The sequence below is a fragment of the Chelmon rostratus genome, chromosome 11 (assembly GCF_017976325.1).
Source record: "Chelmon rostratus isolate fCheRos1 chromosome 11, fCheRos1.pri, whole genome shotgun sequence".
Lineage (NCBI taxonomy): Eukaryota > Metazoa > Chordata > Actinopteri > Chaetodontiformes > Chaetodontidae > Chelmon > Chelmon rostratus.
This window is the reverse complement of record NC_055668.1, coordinates 17,985,865-18,005,011: the sequence shown is the minus strand read 5'-3', so window position 1 is coordinate 18,005,011 and position 19,147 is coordinate 17,985,865. Positions and strand designations below refer to the sequence as shown.

Genomic DNA, 19,147 nt, shown 5'->3' with positions numbered 1-19,147 from the left:
CCTGTTTATTTGAATCACTTTTCTGTTTTAGTCTGATTTGCTTAGAAATCCTTCCAGAGCTCTCTTTTCATCTCCCTCTTGCCAGAGGATACCATGGCTTATCCTTTATCAAATTATTTATTTTCTCTTTCCTCATTTACGGCAGAAACAAATCTCTCTCCTCCTCTGGCTCTCGCGTATAATTCTCTCTCTGTCTTTCACTCTTCATCTCCTGCTCTTGCTGTGCTTTGGTCTGGGTTCATTCAAACCTGCAGTCTGTTCACTGGCACAGCATCCAAAGGAGCGCTAGTGTAAATAATTAGGTTCTCCAGATGAGATGAACTCAGTAGAGTGCTGCTTGCCAAAATCAACCTGCATGACATGACTCTCGCACTCATAATAGCCTCGTAGTAGCTCTGACGGAGAGAATTGCAGTGTAGTTTCTGCACAAAGCTTTAATGGTCATTATCCGCTGTAGTTTCAGCCATATCTTCTCTAGGATGTTTGGACTGCTGATAAGTACATGTATGTCTCTGAAGACATTTATTTCAATCTTGCCGGGCGTGTTCTGTGTACTAGAGAGGCCCTCTCCCATCTGAGGAAGATTGACTTTGACATTGGTGTGTGTGTGTGTGTTTTGTGCATGAATGTGTGCTGTGCTTTACCAGGATGCTGGCAGAGAGACGTGTATCTACCCTCTGCCTGAGCCCCAGGACCTTTTCCAGGCCTCCCAGATGAAGTTTGAGGACTTTCAAAGAGATCTGCGCAAGCTGAGGAAAGACCTCAGTGGTACGATTGTCATCCTACATTCCAAAACCTTAGAACTGCATGTTTGCAACAAGCTCATTAGGTAGTAAACTTGGCCATGCATATCCAGCAAGTGATGCCAGGTGTCATAACATGTTTAAAACACCATGACATGGCAAATGTGTGTCGCAATAAATTCAGAATTAATCCATGCACATATCTCCTAGCGCAATGGAAAGTAATCTTCCAAACCTGACCAGCTATGGTCATGTGTGGAACCGTCGAGGCGGGTCAACAGAGAGATAGCATCTGTTTGTCATACAGACGAACTAACCAGAAGCAGATGTGACTTGTCAGATGTAGACTCCTGTTGGACCCGGTGCGCCTTTGCTGTCCTCATGAAATAGAGATCAAAATATAGAGGGGGCAAGGTCGAGGAACTTCCACTACCTGCATGCACTATCAAAGGTTCATCAGCTCGTCACTGAACTGGACGCGGCTCTCCTCGAGCTCTGAATCAGCTCGCCCTGCAAGATGCAAACCTCCGACATGCAACAGTGAGACTGATTTGAAGAGAATATTCCTGCATTTCTGTGTTCATGTGCATGATCACTTTGACCAGGAGGGTCCTAAATATGATTAATGCATGGACAAATTTGGCTAATGGCTGGACTCTTTGACTCTATAATTCATTCATTTTTTCATTCATTCATTCATTACTCAGTTCTGCAATCATCCTGTTCCTGAACAGATACACATGGTGAATCCATTACATAACCTTTCTGTGAATATACTGTACACTTTCTACAAACATGCTTTTTATGTAGTGAACACATAATTATTATTAGGTTAAAAAAAAACTTTGTCACCACTAACTATCAATTTCAGGGAAAACAAAAAATATTTTTTGTGGTTTTCACAAGCCAAGGGATTGGGATTCAAATTTCCATTGAACTTTGGTTACAATTACGTAACGCAATAAAACACATGATGAAAGTATTATTCCACGAAAGGACTTCATATGTTGCATTTCGTTAAGCATACAGAAAACACATACATCATAAAAAAGTAAACATATAAAAGAGGCTTATAAAAAAAACCCCTGTAAGAATGAATGTGTTATGTTGCTGTGTACAAGACCTCAGAAAACACTGTGGAAATTGGATTATGCTTGACATGCCAAACTGATTGGTTGAATGCAAAGAGTCCTAATGAATGAGGCCGTTGGGAAATGCTCCCTTTCATTACTCTGTCTCAAGTCACTCAGCACTCAGAACACTTTCCAAGGACTCAAGTGCCTACAGGTGGTTAAAAAAAAAAAAAAAAGACTGTGTATTTTTGTGCAAACATATGTGTGCACACGTGTGGGTATGCACCGTACGTGTGAGTTTGTGCGCTTTGCAGCTTGATCGACAATTCCCAAACCCCAGTCTGTCCTCTATCATGCTTTATGTATCTTTGCTGCTAAACCAATCAGGTGCCTGATCAGTGTTGCCAAATATTGTTTTTCCTCTGCTATAATGATTCTTTAGGCTGTTCATTATTTGCATTTCATAAAGATGGAGTTGCTCGCAAGGGAAACGGACTTGCGTCTGCGTCGACCCCGGTGGCAGTGGCACATGCTGACCGTTCATAAATACATCATCACATGCCGTACCTGCAGACCTCTTCATTACCTAGCCGAGGCAGCTGAGCGCTCTAACAGACGTGGGCTTTGATGACAGTTCCCAGAGGGGGGTTCCGATAGGTAGGCGGTGCTGAAACAGCCTTGGCTGGCCTGAAGGACATCAGCAACGAACACAGTGGAGAGAGCTCACTGTGTGCCTTTTTGGCTGAGGGACCATATGGTCTATGAATTACCACTTGCCCAGTCCCGACCTCCCCGTTCCCTTAAGCGTCTCATGGCCTCTGCACCTCCAAGGCCTTGAGCTGAGTTTGTGTATCCGTTATGGTTGCCAATAGAGCGTGACGATAAGGTTCCCCCGGGATCAGAGTGCAGGCCTTCCTGGTTCCCAGGGGCGTCTTATTAGTCATTATGGGTCATTATGTCTTTGCTGACACTGATTCAGCAGAAATTCAGCAGAGATTTATCAAAGCAAGCCTTACCCGGGTGAAGTGCGCTGTAGAGTTTGTAATTGCAGCACAAATGCTGGATAAGATATTACTGCTCTGGAAGACTTCCCCCCCCTCTCATCATGGTCGTCTCTTGTTGTTTCAGCATGCTCAGCTGAGACGGAGAAAGTTTGCAAGTTGTCGTGTGAAGAGAACCTGCAGCCCTTTAAGGACAAGATGGACGAATTTCTTAGCCAAGGTGAGACTGTTTTCCAAATCAGTTGAAACTGATCATTGATAAGACTTTGGCTGGTCTCATTAAAACATAAGTCTGGGGATTATTCAACTGACCTACAGCCACTCTGTCGCACTGGGTGACATGGTCCCTCATTACACTGAAACGTGGCTTGAATCCTATATAAACTGCTCCTTTATAAATATTGCAAATTTCACCATTGAGCCTTTTTAAAAAATGAAAGTAGTGATATTGATAAACAGGCTGTTGCATGTTAGTTTGGTCTTTTCATGAGCTTTGTAGACAATAAGAATAGAATATCACCAGCCTTGAAACAGGTGATGGTCAGTCTGTTTGAACATACGGTTTGCCAATCTGTGTTACCATCACACAGGGAGTTAAAGCAATGGAGGCAAATAATTTATCCCTCCTGAGTCAAAAAAGTATTTTGTGCTGGTATAGCCTTGGCAAATGCATCTGTGGTGCGAGAGTATGTGAAACAGCTCATCAGTCAAAATGATTTAAGTCCTCGACGTCTGCAGACACATTTCCAAATGTGTTCCGTGCTGTTTTCTGGTTGATATACAGTACACACACAAGGGTTCACTCAGTGTCGTTTCCATAGGGACGCCTGTTTATTCCAGGCAGTATTGAATAACTCACAGCTATTGTTTCAAGTATGCCTATCTGCTTTGACAGATTATGACTGCGCATGGTAGCTGGGTCTTTTATCTTGATCTCTACCTTTTATAAAACAGAGTATGTCTCGCTCTGTGTGGAAGGAAGATTCAGGATGGCCTAAGGTGAACCTGTCATGCAGCCTGTTAAATATACTGTGGAGAACAGAAGTGGATGCCTGAGAGGCTGGAATAAAACGGACTTGTTCAGCACCTGATCCCTTTCACTGAGTGCTTCTGACGTCATGGCATGCTTTTGTCATATATTTATCCTGTTCTCCCCCCGGTAAAGATTTTTCCTCAGTTCCTGCCTTCCTTTATTTTTCCACTCTGTCTGCTGTCCTGTTCTGGTAACAAGGTTTCTTTCTTTTTTCTGTCAGAGGAATGACAGAGAGATTAGAAGCACCCCTTTGCCTCCTTGACCTCATCTCTCTTTCCATCGCTCTTTCACAGTGAGGTGTTTACTAAGAGGGCTGTTCAAACGATGATGAATTGATTGTAAATGATGAGCTCTTCCTCTTGCATTCCCCTTCTATTCTAACAAGAGTAAGAGTCTACAGCCATGCTAGCATCTCTGTGAGGCTGTATGCACAGCTGTGCTTTGAGCTGAATGCCAATGTCAGCATGCTAACATGCTCACAATGACAATGCTAACGTGATTATATTTAGCAGATACAAGTCTGATTCCAACAAAGTTGAGACTCTGTGTAAAACATAAAGAACAACAGATTGCAATCATTAGCAAACAAACTGCAAACAACGGTGTGTTCCTGAGCTCATGAAGTAACATCCTTCATACAATCATGTGTTCACAAAGAGGTGAACCTCGCTTGTGAATAACTTTCCAGGATGCTCCTCACATACCCAATCATGATACTGTCACCTGTTACCAATCAACCTGTTTACCTGTGGAATGATCTAAACAGGTGCAACAACTTTCCCAGTCTTTTGTTGCTCCTGTCCCGACTTGTTTGACATGTGCTGCTGCATCAAATTCAGAAAAAGCAGATATTTCCAAAAATCAATGAAGCTGATGTGGCAAAACATAAAATATTTGTGCTGTTTTCGATTGTGCATATGTCAAAAAGGATCAGTGAATTATCACGTTCTGTTTTATTTATGTTTTACACAGCGTCCAAACTTTTTTGGAATCAGGGTTGCATAATAGTTACCATGTTGATCATCTTTAGTTTAACGGGTTAGCATGCTAACACTTTCTAATTCGTACCAAACACAAATTTTGATGGGAATGTTTTTGTTTTTGATTCGGTCATAAATCAAAGTATTGGACAAATTAGAAATTTGACATAATGATGGATGAAAAGTCAGAAAATCGAAATTCTTTCTGAGGGGAGTGGGAATGTTTACCGCAAATTTCATGGCAATCCATCCAACAGTTGTCGAAATATTTCACTCGAAACCACGAATGTCAACCTCATGGGAGCGCTAAACAAAAATCTCTCTGCCAATCCATCACGGTTGAGATATTTTACTGGATACATGAAAAGTTTGACCTGCTGGAGACACTGGATAAAAAAAATCAAGGGATCACCAAAGTCGTTAGGATTCATCCTCTGTGCACCATGCATATCTGGACCAAATGTCATGTCAGTCCATTCAATAGCAAAGATATTTCAATCTGCACCAAAGTGGTGGAATAGCAGACCAACACTGCCATCCCTATTGTCATACTGCTAGCATAGCTAAAAATCTCCTGTAAACACTGTGAGAGGAAGCTAAAGACAGAAAAAAAATGCTCTAGTTCTCGAGGAGGCCAACAGCTCCTGCTACATTTTTGCTCTAGATATTGTTCCGGCAAAATCGAGTGGAAAGTTAGTCGTGTTTGTCCGTCATGTTCGCCAGATGTCATGCAGCCATGCTTTTTTCTCATAATCTGACATCTACAGCTAAACAATATTGGGATGTTGTGGTCCACTTCAAAGGTGTAAGACTCTGGTTTGTGATGCTTGTTTTAACATAACAAGCCAAATGTCACTCTTTATGTAGCATTGACTTTGACCTCGGCTGCATTCAGTTGACTGTGACCAATCTTTCTGAAGGACCCGGCTCACAGGCCTCTCTTACAACTGCTTTTGTATTCAGATGAGAGTATAATATATAGCATATGTTCTTCCGCGGTAATGCTCACTGTCCATTTTAAAGGAAGTCTGCAGATGAAAGCGTCGCTCCCATTTCCACCTCTCCCCCTCGCTTTTCCTTTCTCTCTCTGTGTTTGAGAGAAATATGGGAGCTCTCTCTTTGATGCAAATGACGAGGTTTTTCCTCTGAGAGCAGAATGTAAGCACCGTAACATGGACATGTGACTCAGAAGGCTCCAGACGGGATTCTTGGGGTTCCTCCACTGCGGTGGTTAAAAAAAAAAAAAAAAAAAGAACAACAGCCAAATGTCTTATTTTTGTTATTTCTGTAATTTCTAAAAAGCCTGGGGTTAAACTGTTTCTGGCTCCACAGTTTAAACCGCTTTTGTTTATTTTCTGACCATGAAACTAACCACAGAATAACAGTGGGAGCGGACTTGTTGGAGCTCGGCTGTTTGGTCTAGCTCGATTTTCCCCGCTCGCTTCACAAATTCTCATGCATGCAGGCCTTTGATGGAGTCTCTGTGACTAGCGAGAGAGCACCGGCCATGTGATAATCTGTTTCTGATGGATATTAAGATTAGTAAGACTCATGTCAAACTCTACTTCCCTTTTCTACCAGCTACAGCTCTGCTGCTTGGGATGTGACGCCATGTGTTCTGATCGGGTCAAAACCAACATCAAACTGCGAGTTTTCATCTTAATGTTTGCCATATTATGGTAAAATCTCATGTGATAACACAAGTGGCATCTTTAAATAATATTCTTTGAAGTGTTTTCCTCCCTTTATTTTGTTGTAAATACAATAATTGGTTTAGTAGGCGCGCCCGCAACACAACATTGTCATATCACCACAGTAGTATACTCATAACAAAGCTGGGACGCTGTGTGAAACGTAAATAAAAACTGAATACAATCATTAGCAAACAAACGGCAAACAATGGTTTTCCAAGTGTTCCTGAGCCCATGTAGTAACATCCTTTATATAATCATGTGTCCACAAAGTGCCGAACCTCGCTCCATCCTCGCTTGTGATCGACTGAGCCTTAAGTCGGAGGACGCTCCTTTCATACCCAATCATGATACTATCACCTGTTACCAATCAACCTGTTTGCCTGTGGAATGATCCAAACAGGTGTTTTTTGGAGCGTTCCACAGCTTTCCCAGTCTTTAGTTGCTCCTGTCCCAACTTGATTAAAACGTGCTGCTGCATCAAATTCAGAATAAGCAGATATTTACAATAATTAATGAAGCTGATGAGTTAAACATTAAATATATTGTCTTTGTGCTGTTTTCACTTGCTTGCATGTCAGAAAGGATTAGCTTTGTTTTATTTATGTTTTGCACATTGTCCCAGCTCGTTTGGCTTGTGTACGAACACATATTGAATCATTCAGCCTCACAGAAATGCCTCAGTTTATCTATTTTAATTGATGTTCATTGTTTGTAGAAATAAATTTTCTATCACTCATCATGATCTTCCATAAAGTACCATCATCGCTCAAACAGCGGAGCGCAGTCCAGATATTAAGATGCTCATCGCAGGCCCAGTTCATGTGATTTATCAGTTTGTCATCGTGTATTGATGAGCCATCAGCAGGGAGAGAAGCGACTGTGGGCTCCAGGGTTATGTAGCACTGCGGAATGATAAAGCACAGCGCCGTTCCCGACAGGTTTCCCTGCGATCTTTAGACGCTGCTCTGGCTTCAATTACACGTTAGCAACCAGATGTTCCCGGGATAAGAGAGGAACACAGATTTGCTCCAGGAAAGATCCCCTGTCCCATCTACTGCCGTGTCTGTCTTGGTGAGCCGAGAGGAGGTCGTAGGTCATTTTCGACCATTTGACACTTTAAGGCAGCAGCGTGAGGGAGCAGAGAAGCAGTCTGGGGGGAGAATTCAATGTCGAACCTTTTGTCACACGGCAGCACAGTGCAGATTTAGACCAGCAGCTGGATTGACTCTACTTCTACTCCGCTATATTTGAGAATGGGCTGATAAATCAGATCTGAAATTCGATAAGTAGTAACCTGCAGCATTTTCCTGACTGAGGCTGTCACATTTCACTGCTGTTCTTTTATATCACAATCTATAACTCAGTCAGAACGATCCTGATGGCTCAGATTGATAAATGTTGTGGTCTGCTCGAAATATCTCCTAATGTGTACCATGGTTTCCAAGTCTCTCAGTTTTCTTACCCTCGTGCTGTCTCCCTTTTAGCCCGTCACACCTCTCTCTCTCTCTCTCACACACACACACAAAGTCATCTGTCTCCATTCGAAGTAACGCTGCACAAAGAAGCACTTGTCCTGCGATCTGCACTGCTCATTTGTCAGTTGTGCAACAGCGGACGAACCAGCACTTAATAACCTGGTGGCACAGCACTGACCTTGAAGAGGACTGTAGATCTAAGTAATGGTGACATGCGGAATCCTCCTAATATACAACGTGCATTGTAGGTGAACGAGGTATTTTCTGATGGCACAGGAAATCCTGTGTCTGTCCTAATCCTAATCTAATCCTGTATTTATTTATGCTTTCCTTTACAGCCAAAACCGAACTGGAAACTCAAGAGAAGCAGCTGGCAGACACTCAGAAGATGTAAGAGCCTCCCTTATCATTAAACATTTTCCTCCGGCCTCCTCGCCCGAAAAACAAACGCTTCTGTTCCGTTTCATTTGCTCTTTTCTCAAGCGTCGAAACGGTGATCACACATGTGAAGCTGAAAGCGAAGGCGTCGCAATCCAACACAGTTTGAAGCGGCATATTCTCGGCGCGGTGGGGAAACATAATCTTGCTGCTTTGTCAATATTTAGGACTCCCGGTTCCTTCAGTTTCATGGAAGGTGCAGGCCATCATGCCAGGCCTTCAGCAGACGGGAGGCCCCCTGTGCGGTGTCTGTGTTGTTTATCTAAGCGGAGCGAGAGTAGACAGCCTTGGCTCCAGGCTTCTGTTACTGCTGGCTAGGAATGTGTTCCTATAGCACACTCCAAACAAAGAGACCCCAACCTGTCCGCTGTATTGATCCACTGCAAATTGCCTCCACATTTAACACTTAAACATGTGTCATCCCCATGCCAGGCCGCTCTCCTTTGGCTAGATCTGTCTTTGTCTCCGTGTTGGACATCTTTTTTCCTTCCCCTCTTTCCTCACCCATGCTTACACATACTGAGCAGTATGCGCGTGTATATGTACACAAACTTTACAAAGGCTTATACACACCAGGGAGAGGAGTGACAAAGCTAAACACAGTGTATGAGATGTCAAAGGGTTTAATTTAGTCCTGGAAGTTAAGCCGTCAGAAAAACAGAATGACTGTGCTGCTTTAGTGGCAGTAAATCCATTTTGTGTTCACCGTTCTTCTCTGAACTGCACAGTCATCGTTGGTTTGTGTTTTTTATGTTACTCTGCGATTAAATCTCTGAAAAAGCATATTATTGTAAGATTAACTTTCATATTTTGCATATTTGCTCAGCACGGCCAGGTTTCACAACACTCGGTGTAGGTTTCTGTAATCTCATGTTGTAATAGTTCGGTCTCAAAGTGATGTTTTTGTTCTCTGTCCTCAGCTTCTCGGAGCTGAGCGTGTCCTTCTCAGTTAAACCCAAGGCGGGCGAGAAGGAGGTCTCTCCCAACACTTTGTTCTCCATTTGGCACGAGTTTTCCTCCGATTTTAAAGACCAGTGGAAGAAGCAGAATAAGCTGATGTTACAGGAACGGTGAGAATATGATGGGATGTTTCAGACTGTGACATTACACTTTCAACAGATACCTACCTCTGACAGAATGATTGAACCTATTGTCCTAAAATCAAATCCTGCTGAGATACCAGGCTCTTTTCATTCATTTCTTTCTGTGTCTTCGGGAAGGGTGCACTACTCTCTGACCTTCAAAATGTCATTACAGATACACCAATGTTCTTACATTTAGATTTTTCCCCAAGCGTAAGTTCCCGAGCCATTAATAACTTGCAGTACATCTCGTGTTCACTGAAGATCCTATCAGATTCATTCAAATTCATGAAGGAAAAAGAGGTTAAATGACCCAAATCTTTGTCCTCACCCCAGTAATGAAAGGAACACATGCAGCATCCAGTTAGCTTCCAGTGGTTTGATGAATACAAAGATACTGTTGCATATGTCAACAAAAAGCAAATTGGTCCATTATGTCAAATGAAGATTGAATGGTGATATGTATTTGCAAGAGAAGCGAAATGTCACAAGCTCTGCTTGTTCAGTAGGAAAGAATAAAAACAAATTTGAAAGCATTTACTCTTTGCCCTTTGGCATCGGCAGACATCCCAGTTCTCTCTCTGCCGGTTTTCCTTTCAGACTGCAGTGGAACTATAGATATTGATCCTCACTTGTGCTGTACGGACATGTGTACATGCAGCGCTCGCGCACACAGTGCCCATGTAATGAGTAGAGGCAGGATGCATGTCTGTTGGTATAAACTGTGTAACCCACTCAACGGCAACATGCTGATCATTTGTCTTTTTAAAGCACAAATGAGTAGCGACACCGCTGGCTCTCTCCATGCAGTAGTAAACTGGAGTGAGTCATTTCGAAGTAGGAGGACTGGCACACTGACAAACCGAGATCACTGTGTCCACATACCACATGACCATAGTCTGGATGGTCCAAGGTGGAATTTATGGACTGTGTCTTTCTTTTTTTATGGTGAATTTCAACAGTGTGAATGAGTGTATCTCCATAGGATGACTGATGGTGACCGGTCTTTTTTCAGGGTCAAAATGGCTGAAGAGTGCTTCAAACAGGCCAGGGAGAAGGCTTCCTACAATGTGAAACCCAAACATGCAACTGGAATCGTACGTCTTTACGCTTCTTACCACAGTTACTGTATGGTCTGGTCTGTGCTTTTATTAGTCAAGACTCTGTTCCTTACAAATGCTTGTCAGGGTGTTGAAGAAACAACACTCCTGGCTCCCACAGTAACCCATCGAGATGAGTGCCGGAGCTGCCAGCTGGAAATAACTCACCATTTTTTTTATCCCACAGAAAGCAAAGCTGGGTCAGAAGATCTGAAGCAGAGAATGGAAAATTATCATCACCAAGCCAATTGCACAAGCACTGTTTGTACAATCTGACAATGACTCATCAGTCATTTTTACAACATTTATTTGCTTCCAGTACTTGTTTTCAATTGATTTAGACCTGTTGTTTATTGTGAGTTGGTTCAAAGTGGATATTACAGTATGTGGATATTATATTGTTTAAAAGTGGCATGAAAAATTACATTCTTAGCCGCCCTTTGATAGCATTTGCCTAATTAAATGAACTATGGCTACTAAACGATGTCCTTAAGCCGAGATGATTAAATGAAGTTGAGTCATTTGCCAGAAAATGCTCACTGGAGTCTGAAATGTGTTGCAACACTATATCCAAGCTTTCTTGGTATTTTATAAACCATGTGTAGCCTATTTCTGTTTTTTAATGCAATTCCCAAGCCTAGTTTACCAGGTAGGGGTGAACACTCCCTCTTTATATCTTCCTTAATGGTGAAAAGCACAGAATTTTATAGCGTTTCTATATGGCAGGTTTGGATCACCTGCCAGACAGAAAGTGCCTTATTGCACAGTGGGGAGGTCGAATCAGTGCTGTCAGACTGAGCTTATTTCTGAGACATATCATATGTAGTTAAATGTTACATGTAAAGAACAAGTTTTACATAAGCTGAAACGTGACACATTAACTTCCTTTAATAGTTTCATCAAGTGTGGCTCAGAGCCGAGTTATAATTATACATGTGTTTTACATACAGCACGTCTCTACTGTGGTTTGAAATGTTTTTTTTCATCCCAAAAAGCCGCGCATACCTAAGTGGTGTGCTCTGATCCAGACCTGCTCTTGTTTTATTTAACCGTATCGTCAGCCTGCTTTATGTTTTCAGCAGAATCCTATGCAGATAGCTTTGCCTTGTCCTAATATGTGTGAGTGTGCGAACTCCCATGTGTTAACGGAGCAATAGGATCGTTTGATGTGACGTTCACGTGCAAAACCAACAGTGTGTTTTGATTGACCCTCGACCATGAAAAAATATATTTATTGAATAAAAGAAATTACATAAATTTTTAATAGAAGTTCTGCTGTTGCTTGTTGTTGTTTTCTGTTAATCATTGTGTCGAACTGTGATATGAGGTGATACAGAACTGCGTGCACTCCAAACACCACTGCTGTTTTATATGAAATAGATTTAATATACTTTTCCCATACATACATACACACATACATAAAATATATATACTGTATATATTGAATTGCACCTCCATTACACATGCTTCAATATGTTTTTCCTACTGGCTAGTATATTTGTGGCATGTACAGCATACAGCCAGGCTTGTGTCCGAACAGGTGGATGCCACTGGTCATTGCTGTGTGGCTTCATGTTCCTTGAAATCTTTTCCTTGAAATCAACTTATGTATCATTTGGGACATCACAGACGTTCAGGAGAAGATACAGGACAAGAGAGCCAATACTTGTAAAACACTGTCAACATCTACAGGTAAAAACATAGCTGGAAAACTGTAATTCAAGAAACTTTTAAAAGAGGTCAAACTTCTACAGAATTCTCAGCAGCGTCCATGATGTTTTGTGATTTTTAAAACTCAGAGGCACTTTCTTAACTCCTTAATCACAAAGGGAGCTAATGACAAATAGCCAGTATATACGAGGGAGGAAAAACGTGTTTAATGTTGAGCATTGGTTGCTTCATCATCAGTGTCTCTTGCACAGCCTCTTGAATCAGTCTCTTTCAACAGCATCAGCTTGCCAACATGGCTGCTAGTCTCATTATATCGATGTTGAGCCTCTGAATAATACCAGTTCCATGCTTCATGTCATTTTATTGTGGGAAGAGCCATTATTTGTACAACATGACGCAGAATAGTTCACCTTGGTGCCAGTCTTTGTTTGGCAGAGTTTGTCAGTTTATGCCTTTGACAATGCTCATGTGATGTCAGTTCAGAGACCTTTTCAGTCCTTCACAGTTTCCCGTGGCCGCCCACCTCCACAGACATGCAGCGACACTGTTTGACCCTCTGCACCTTACGGTGCCTGAAAGGGGGCTGCAGGTCTGGGCAGTCCAGCTGCACTGTGAGCTGTGTGATGCGGTGTGGCCTGCAGAAGGAGCAGGACTGGAATGGCTCCTGGGCCTTGTTGTGACTTTTCCTTCCAGAGCCTGAGGCTTGGCCTCGGTTCTGACCCTGACCCGAGCTGGGGCCCATATGGCGGGGGATGTAGAAGGAGTTACACTGGCCGTAGCAAAAACGGTTGACCACAGTGCGGCTGCGGCAACCCTCCTCACTGATTGTCTGACGGAGGGGTTGGGTCTTGCACCAGTCTCTGCGGAGGTAGCGGCGCTCTGTTACCACCAAGGCCTCCCGGCTGGAGGACAGCACCTCTGGTTTCTGCTGCAATAGCCGGTGGTGACGTTCCGAGGACAGGTTCCCTTTGGTCTTGTGTGGGGATGGGATGGATCCTTGGGGGCGTGGCTTTTTGGTCTCTGCGGTGATGCAGAGCACCCCAGCCAGTATGACTGGGATAGTTATTCTCCACAGCATTCTGCAAAAAGAGAGAAAAGCGTTACTATGCATTATATTTCTGCACAGGAAAGATGGTTTCTGAGGAGTAACACATGTTGTCGCATGAGCAGCATCGTAGATTTATTAACTCTGAAGCTGGTGTAACGCTACTTCAGGCAGTACGTGATGATACATGACAGTCATACTATTGCTAACATGATATCAATATTGCCAATCATGTTTGCATTTGTGTGAATGTGCATTCATGTTGAACCACCTTCGCAGCCTGGCCTTCCAGGCATCATTGAGGAAATGAATCCATCACCAGGGCCCCCATTTGTCAGCATCCCTGTGTCATTACTTCTATTTGCTTTCCTCTCGGCTACGCAACTCTTCCAAAAATAAACAAAGCCCTGCCATCAAAGGATACACTTAAACACCCATAACGAGAAGGGGAAGTTGATTTTATTGGTCCCGTCGCCGGGTAAAATAATTAGGGCTTTGCTTACTTTAGTCATGAACTATGCCGCAGATATGTAAACAGGCATTAGAGAGGCCCATCTGCATGTTATTAGGGGAAGAGTTGGGGAACTCTGCAGTACCCTTTGGGAGTCCACTCTTCTACTCTTTGGTGATATACTATGGAGCAAACTGAACTGAGAATGACCCATAGTGTCCATAATAACCATAGTGTCCCCTCCATCGTTCAAGCACTGGAAAGAAAGCATGATCTCGAGAAATTATTTCTCCGCTACTCAGGATGGAGTTTCTGTCCGTGTGCATGCTGTCAGTGTTTGCGCCAGCACATTTTTGACCGTCACTCAAGCATCTTTTCAGCAGATGTTGCTCTTGACAAGCGTTGCATGACATCAAGTCCGAAATTCTGACAGAGAACCAAACTGCCTCAAGGCCATTGGCTGCTCCTATTCACAGACTCTTCTTTGCTGTGCAAATTTGTGTGTTCCCTTTCTTCCTTTCCTGGACCAGCAACTCACTCTGACATGGAACAAATTACTTTATCATAATCCGAACTGTTTTTTGCCTCCTTTTTTCTGGCCTTGACCCCGAGGTCATGGCAGCTGTGTCCGAGCTGCACGATGACTGGAGTCTGTATATCACTGTGCCGGCGGCGCTTGCCGTAAGCTACGCAGCAGCTGTTTGTCCCCCCAGCAGAGGTGTAATATGAATGCTAACCCGGCTTTTTCTATGTGACATCAATAGATGTTGGAGTTGGAACAGAAAGAGCTTTCTTGTGCAAATTTGATCACTTCATTCTGGTTTTTGTTTTTTGTTTTCTTCATTGAGAGAGCAAACCTGCGGAGAAAGGTATTTTCGATTTTGTGTACACTCTGGCAAGAAAAGCAGATGTAAATGTTCTGCGACCACAATCAAGCCCATGTTTGATAAATAGTATTTTTCATCTGTGGATACCTGGAGGACAAATGCATGTTCGAGTCAATTTTCCATGAGAGCGTCTTAATTCTTTTTGCCAAACAAAACTACTGAAATATCTTCTTCAGGGCAGAAACTGCATCTCAGATCTGTGCTTCTTCTGCAGGCACTCGTTTTTGCATACACACACAAGCCAGCACACACGCCCCCACACACCCATCGAAAGGTTAGAATAACTTAACTAAGACTCCCGCTGGGCCCTTCCACCACCTACGGCATCAGGCAGTCATGACCTCACTCCATCTTCCACTGATCTACCTTCCATGTTCAACACCATCTCATTTGTCTTTGGCTGCTCTGTCTCATTCCTGCTGACTGTGTATTTAAGTGCATGAACCCCTGGTTGGAGGAACGGGTTCTGCTCCTGTGTGCAACCTCTTGTTCTCTGCATCCCTGTTCTCCCGCTATCCTTCGCTTAAAGGTGAGCTACAGTCTGCAAAGCCCCGGGGACTTTTGAGGGATGACCTGACCGACTGTGTACACAGGGCATGACGGATGGCAGTCAGCAGCCGTGCACGCTCTCCGCTCCAAAACTCGGCCTGAGTATGATAGTGCTAAGCTTTCCTCATCAATCTCCGCTGCGGGACAAATTGCGGTTTTGGGGCAGGGATTCAGGGGCTTTGGGGGGAGCGCTGAGGTGGATGGGTGGGCGGTTAGTGGTTGGGGTTGGGAGATAGAAGGAATGGGGTTTTGGACTGATGACCTACTGGGAACCAAAACCAACACAACTCTGGCTTCATGCACAGTACATGCCCTCCTCCCACCACTGTATACCTCCCCACATCTCCTTGTCTCTACTTCTGTCTCTCCCCATCTGTATCTCTCCGTCACTCCATCTGTCTGTCTCTCCTTGACGCACAGCTCTAATCATCACAGAGTCCTGGAGACGGAAGGAGACTGTGGTTTCGTGTGTTAATGCTGAGACAGAACTGAACCGGACCTCTCTGTCTGCTCGACGCTAATATTGTCCACAAACACAGCTTTATGTTTTACAAGGACCGCAAATACTTGGGGGACATGCTTCGCTGAACTGTGACAGACCTCGGTTCCAAAATTCAGACCTCTAATGAAATTACAAATACCAGAAACAAATACCAGAGAGACTGCTGAGCTACACACAAGCCTTTTTGAAAACAGCTATTATCATCAGTGGGAACTTGTTATGTTTTGTTTTTCAGAATGGCATTATAATACCATGGTAATGTTTCCTGTCTGGATAACAATGGGTCTTTTTTTTTTTCAAATCTCAAAGTGAAATGAAAAACATAATTAGCCATGAAAATCCAGCCCCGCTGCTAAATGTTTTAATATTTCCGATATTCCTTTGTTAAATAATTGGGGAAAAAAAGAACTAAGAACCTTTTCAAGGCTCTCAAATTTGTACACACAGATGTACTTCCACTAAACCATGTGAAACATCTTCCCAGCATGTCTTCAAAGGCAGGTTAAAACAAACAAAACCTGATGCCTCAATTATTGGTGCGTCAGAAAGTCTCACACACAGACTGGTAAGTGCAGTTAATTACAGTAGAACTGCATTTAATTCACCGTGCAGCTCAAACCTCAATCATTCACGCACACGCACACACTCATACGTGACCACACACACATACACAGACCCAAGCACACATACACAGGATATAAAGAGAGAGGGAAAGAGAGGTAAATGAAATGTTTTCACTTGGAGCCAATTACACAAAGAGGAACCATGTCATTATCTGCATTTGCGGATTCTATTTTCCCAAACTGCGCTGGGCTGTTGGCTCATTAACAGTTGGGGTGGAGGGAGGGGCAGGGGGGGTTGTCCTTTTGGGGGCTTTTCTGTGTAAATGTGTCTAATGCCAACATTGCCAGGAGGCTGCTTTAGGCAGTTTGGGCAGCCATTTGTCACCGCAATCCATCTTGATAATGACTAGCAGCCCATATATAATGCTTTCCAAGCTAAGTGCTGGCAAGAATGTAAGGCAACTCCTCAGCGACATTAAGTGCTTTGGTGGCGGATGAGGGGCAATTAGAGATGCTATGATAGTGCAGCAATTCTCGTTTCAGATCAGGATGGCACTACTTAGCTGCAGTGATTAACACCACCTTCCATTTGCACTTCCAATGGAATTTGTTTGTTTAATCCCTTAACATACAGTTTTCCCCTTCAGTAGCTTCACAGTTGCTGAAATGGCCTTATTTCACACTGTCTGATAGTATCACATTTGTATTCTGGTATCAGCTTGTTCCAGACCTGAGCCCAGGATGTGTTTTGAGCCTTCACCATTCCATTAAATAGGAATAATCTTCATGTCTTCAGCATCATTTTAGATATATTTGCTGGAAACTTCAGGATGTCCACTAAAATTTGAATTAAAGCTTTGCGGGTTTCAACAATGTTTGGCTGCACAGCATGAGTTTGCAATGACTGGCGCACAGACAGGCCACTGCGTGTAAAGGGGTTTAAAAGTAGTTCTTTTAAGGCATATTTTTGCTCACAAGCGAGGCCAATGTTCTGTGGGTTAAAAAGAAGGTTGATTCTAGCAGAAAAAATGGCCACAAATGGCCAAAATGCAGCATTACTCTGCAGTTTTAATGCGCTGTTTTCTTCCTACCTGTTAATACGTAATCTTCACGTGTTAAGAATGTTGTGAAGGCTTCTATCAAATACCAGTTTTACTATCTTTAGAGGCTTACAATGAAGTGTAAACTATTGCTAAAGAAACTGTAATTTGTCTGTGTGCTGCTAAATCCTATTTGACATCAGAGCGGACTGTACAAGGTGGTGCAGTCACCAGAGCTGTAAGAAGGATCAGAAGGCAAACTCCCTTCCATTCACTGCACGCATACTGCAGGAACACCCACCCACACACACACACATATGTTCACACACCAGCTTGGATACACCTCCGCACATGCATGACTACACACAAATACTTTCAGGATAGAAAAGTGAGCAGACACGCAGACAGGGACGTACACCTGTACACATGAATAAAAAGAAAAGAATAGAATTGTTTTGTACACACAAAACACAGGTTCATCTGGTACATTAACACCATTAGCTGTCATTCTGTCTTTTTCATATTCACTGGAAAAACTAAACGTCCTCTTAATCTCACTGAGATGCGCTGTACAACATACTGTCATCACTCACTAATTCTCTCACTCACAACACTAATTCCCTGGAACCTCCAGCCGCTAATTATAGTCATTTAGTCGACACTTTTATCCAGAGCACCTTACAGTACCTTGAAGGTGTATATTTTTGCTATGGGTGGCCCCAGTGGGAATCAGACCCTCACCGCTGGCAGAAGTACTGAATAGCAGAACAACTGCTGGTCGAATTACATGGTTCTGAGCTTAGTCATTCTGAGACTCACTGAGTCACTGACTCTCACTATCTCAGTCTCCTACTGCCCACTTTTTCGTTCACGTGGGATCCATAGAGCCAGCACTCACTTATCTTTACTTTTTCTCAGTAAATCCAACTGGTACGTGGTACTTTCACATGTACAATTGCTGTTTCCTCACATACGCTGCAAAGAGCGTCCATCGTCAGAGCATTTATCACTTTATTCTCATGTTATCTAGAATTTAAATTCAGCCAGTCAGGTGGGGTACTTTATGTGTCCACGTGTGTCATCTTGCACCGAGAGCTCTCTTGAATGGAACGGCATTAATTTTGAACAAGTGCATGCTTTTCGTTGAGGTAGTTGACATTTTAAAACATCCTCAGTAAGTAAAGCTGGTAAGTCTGTTGAAAGGTCTCTTAAATAAGGCGTTAAAGTGTTAAGTAGGTGTTATCGCAGTGAAGCGTAAAGCATGGTTTATGTACCTCTCACCACAGTGCGCAGCGGGACAGTAACGCGTTGAGGATGCAGTCAAGGGAGGTTGTCCACCTTTAGTGGTCCTTGCGTCCGCTTCCAGGTTTTGGTTTCCATGGCAACATAATCTGTAGTATCCTCAGGCTTGTCCTTGCTCCTCTTTCTTCCCCCCACTGAAGATTCAAAATCTTGGATGAGGTCAGTTTCCCATCTTCCCGGACAAGTCGTGTCTCTTTCTTGTTTGCTCTCCCAGTCTAAGTTTCTCTTTTTAGTCTTGTTTTTTAGGTTTAAGAGAGAAGCTCCAGGTTTCAGTCACAGTAAGCCTGTATCTTAGTGCTGCCGAGACTGTCTGTAGTCTGTCTTTGAGAGTGTTTGACTCACTGTAAAGCCTGCCTTAGTTTGAATCCCCACCACCCCCTTCCCTCCTCAAGACTGGGAGGGTTTATCCTATTGGCCCTGGTCATTGTGTGAATCAAACCAAGCTCTGCTTCTTTCATTTTTAAGTCTGTCTCTCCTTGTGTCTGTCTCTCTCTCTGCCTATTGATATTTTTCTTTGA

The 19,147-nt window shown here is 43.2% G+C and overlaps 2 protein-coding genes across 2 annotated transcripts in view; one reads left to right on the top strand and one right to left on the bottom strand.

Moving 5' to 3' along the window:
- Positions 1-10,944, top strand: part of LOC121614178 (formin-2) — a 37,860-nt gene extending 26,916 nt beyond the window's left edge. Inside the window, exons 12-17 of the mRNA XM_041947982.1 lie at positions 648-768; positions 2,945-3,037; positions 8,338-8,389; positions 9,358-9,507; positions 10,535-10,616; positions 10,807-10,944. Coding sequence (XP_041803916.1) covers positions 648-768; positions 2,945-3,037; positions 8,338-8,389; positions 9,358-9,507; positions 10,535-10,616; positions 10,807-10,833 — 525 coding nt within the window. The 3' untranslated portion in view covers positions 10,834-10,944. The remainder of the gene's footprint in view (positions 1-647; positions 769-2,944; positions 3,038-8,337; positions 8,390-9,357; positions 9,508-10,534; positions 10,617-10,806) is intronic.
- A 1,075-nt stretch (positions 10,945-12,019) lies between these two features.
- LOC121614075 (gremlin-2-like) lies at positions 12,020-18,935 on the bottom strand. Its single transcript, XM_041947847.1, has 2 exons — positions 18,602-18,935; positions 12,020-13,369 (listed from the first exon to the last, which is right to left on the bottom strand). The coding sequence occupies exon 2, from the start codon at positions 13,366-13,368 to the stop codon at positions 12,790-12,792; it is 579 nt and encodes a 192-aa protein (XP_041803781.1). The 5' UTR covers position 13,369; positions 18,602-18,935; the 3' UTR covers positions 12,020-12,789.
- Between the last annotated feature and the right edge of the window lie 212 nt (positions 18,936-19,147).

Excerpts from the sequence above, each read along its gene's own strand:
- LOC121614075 (XM_041947847.1), bottom strand. The coding sequence starts at position 13,368 with ATGCTGTGGAGAATAACTATCCCAGTCATACTGGCTGGGGTGCTCTGC.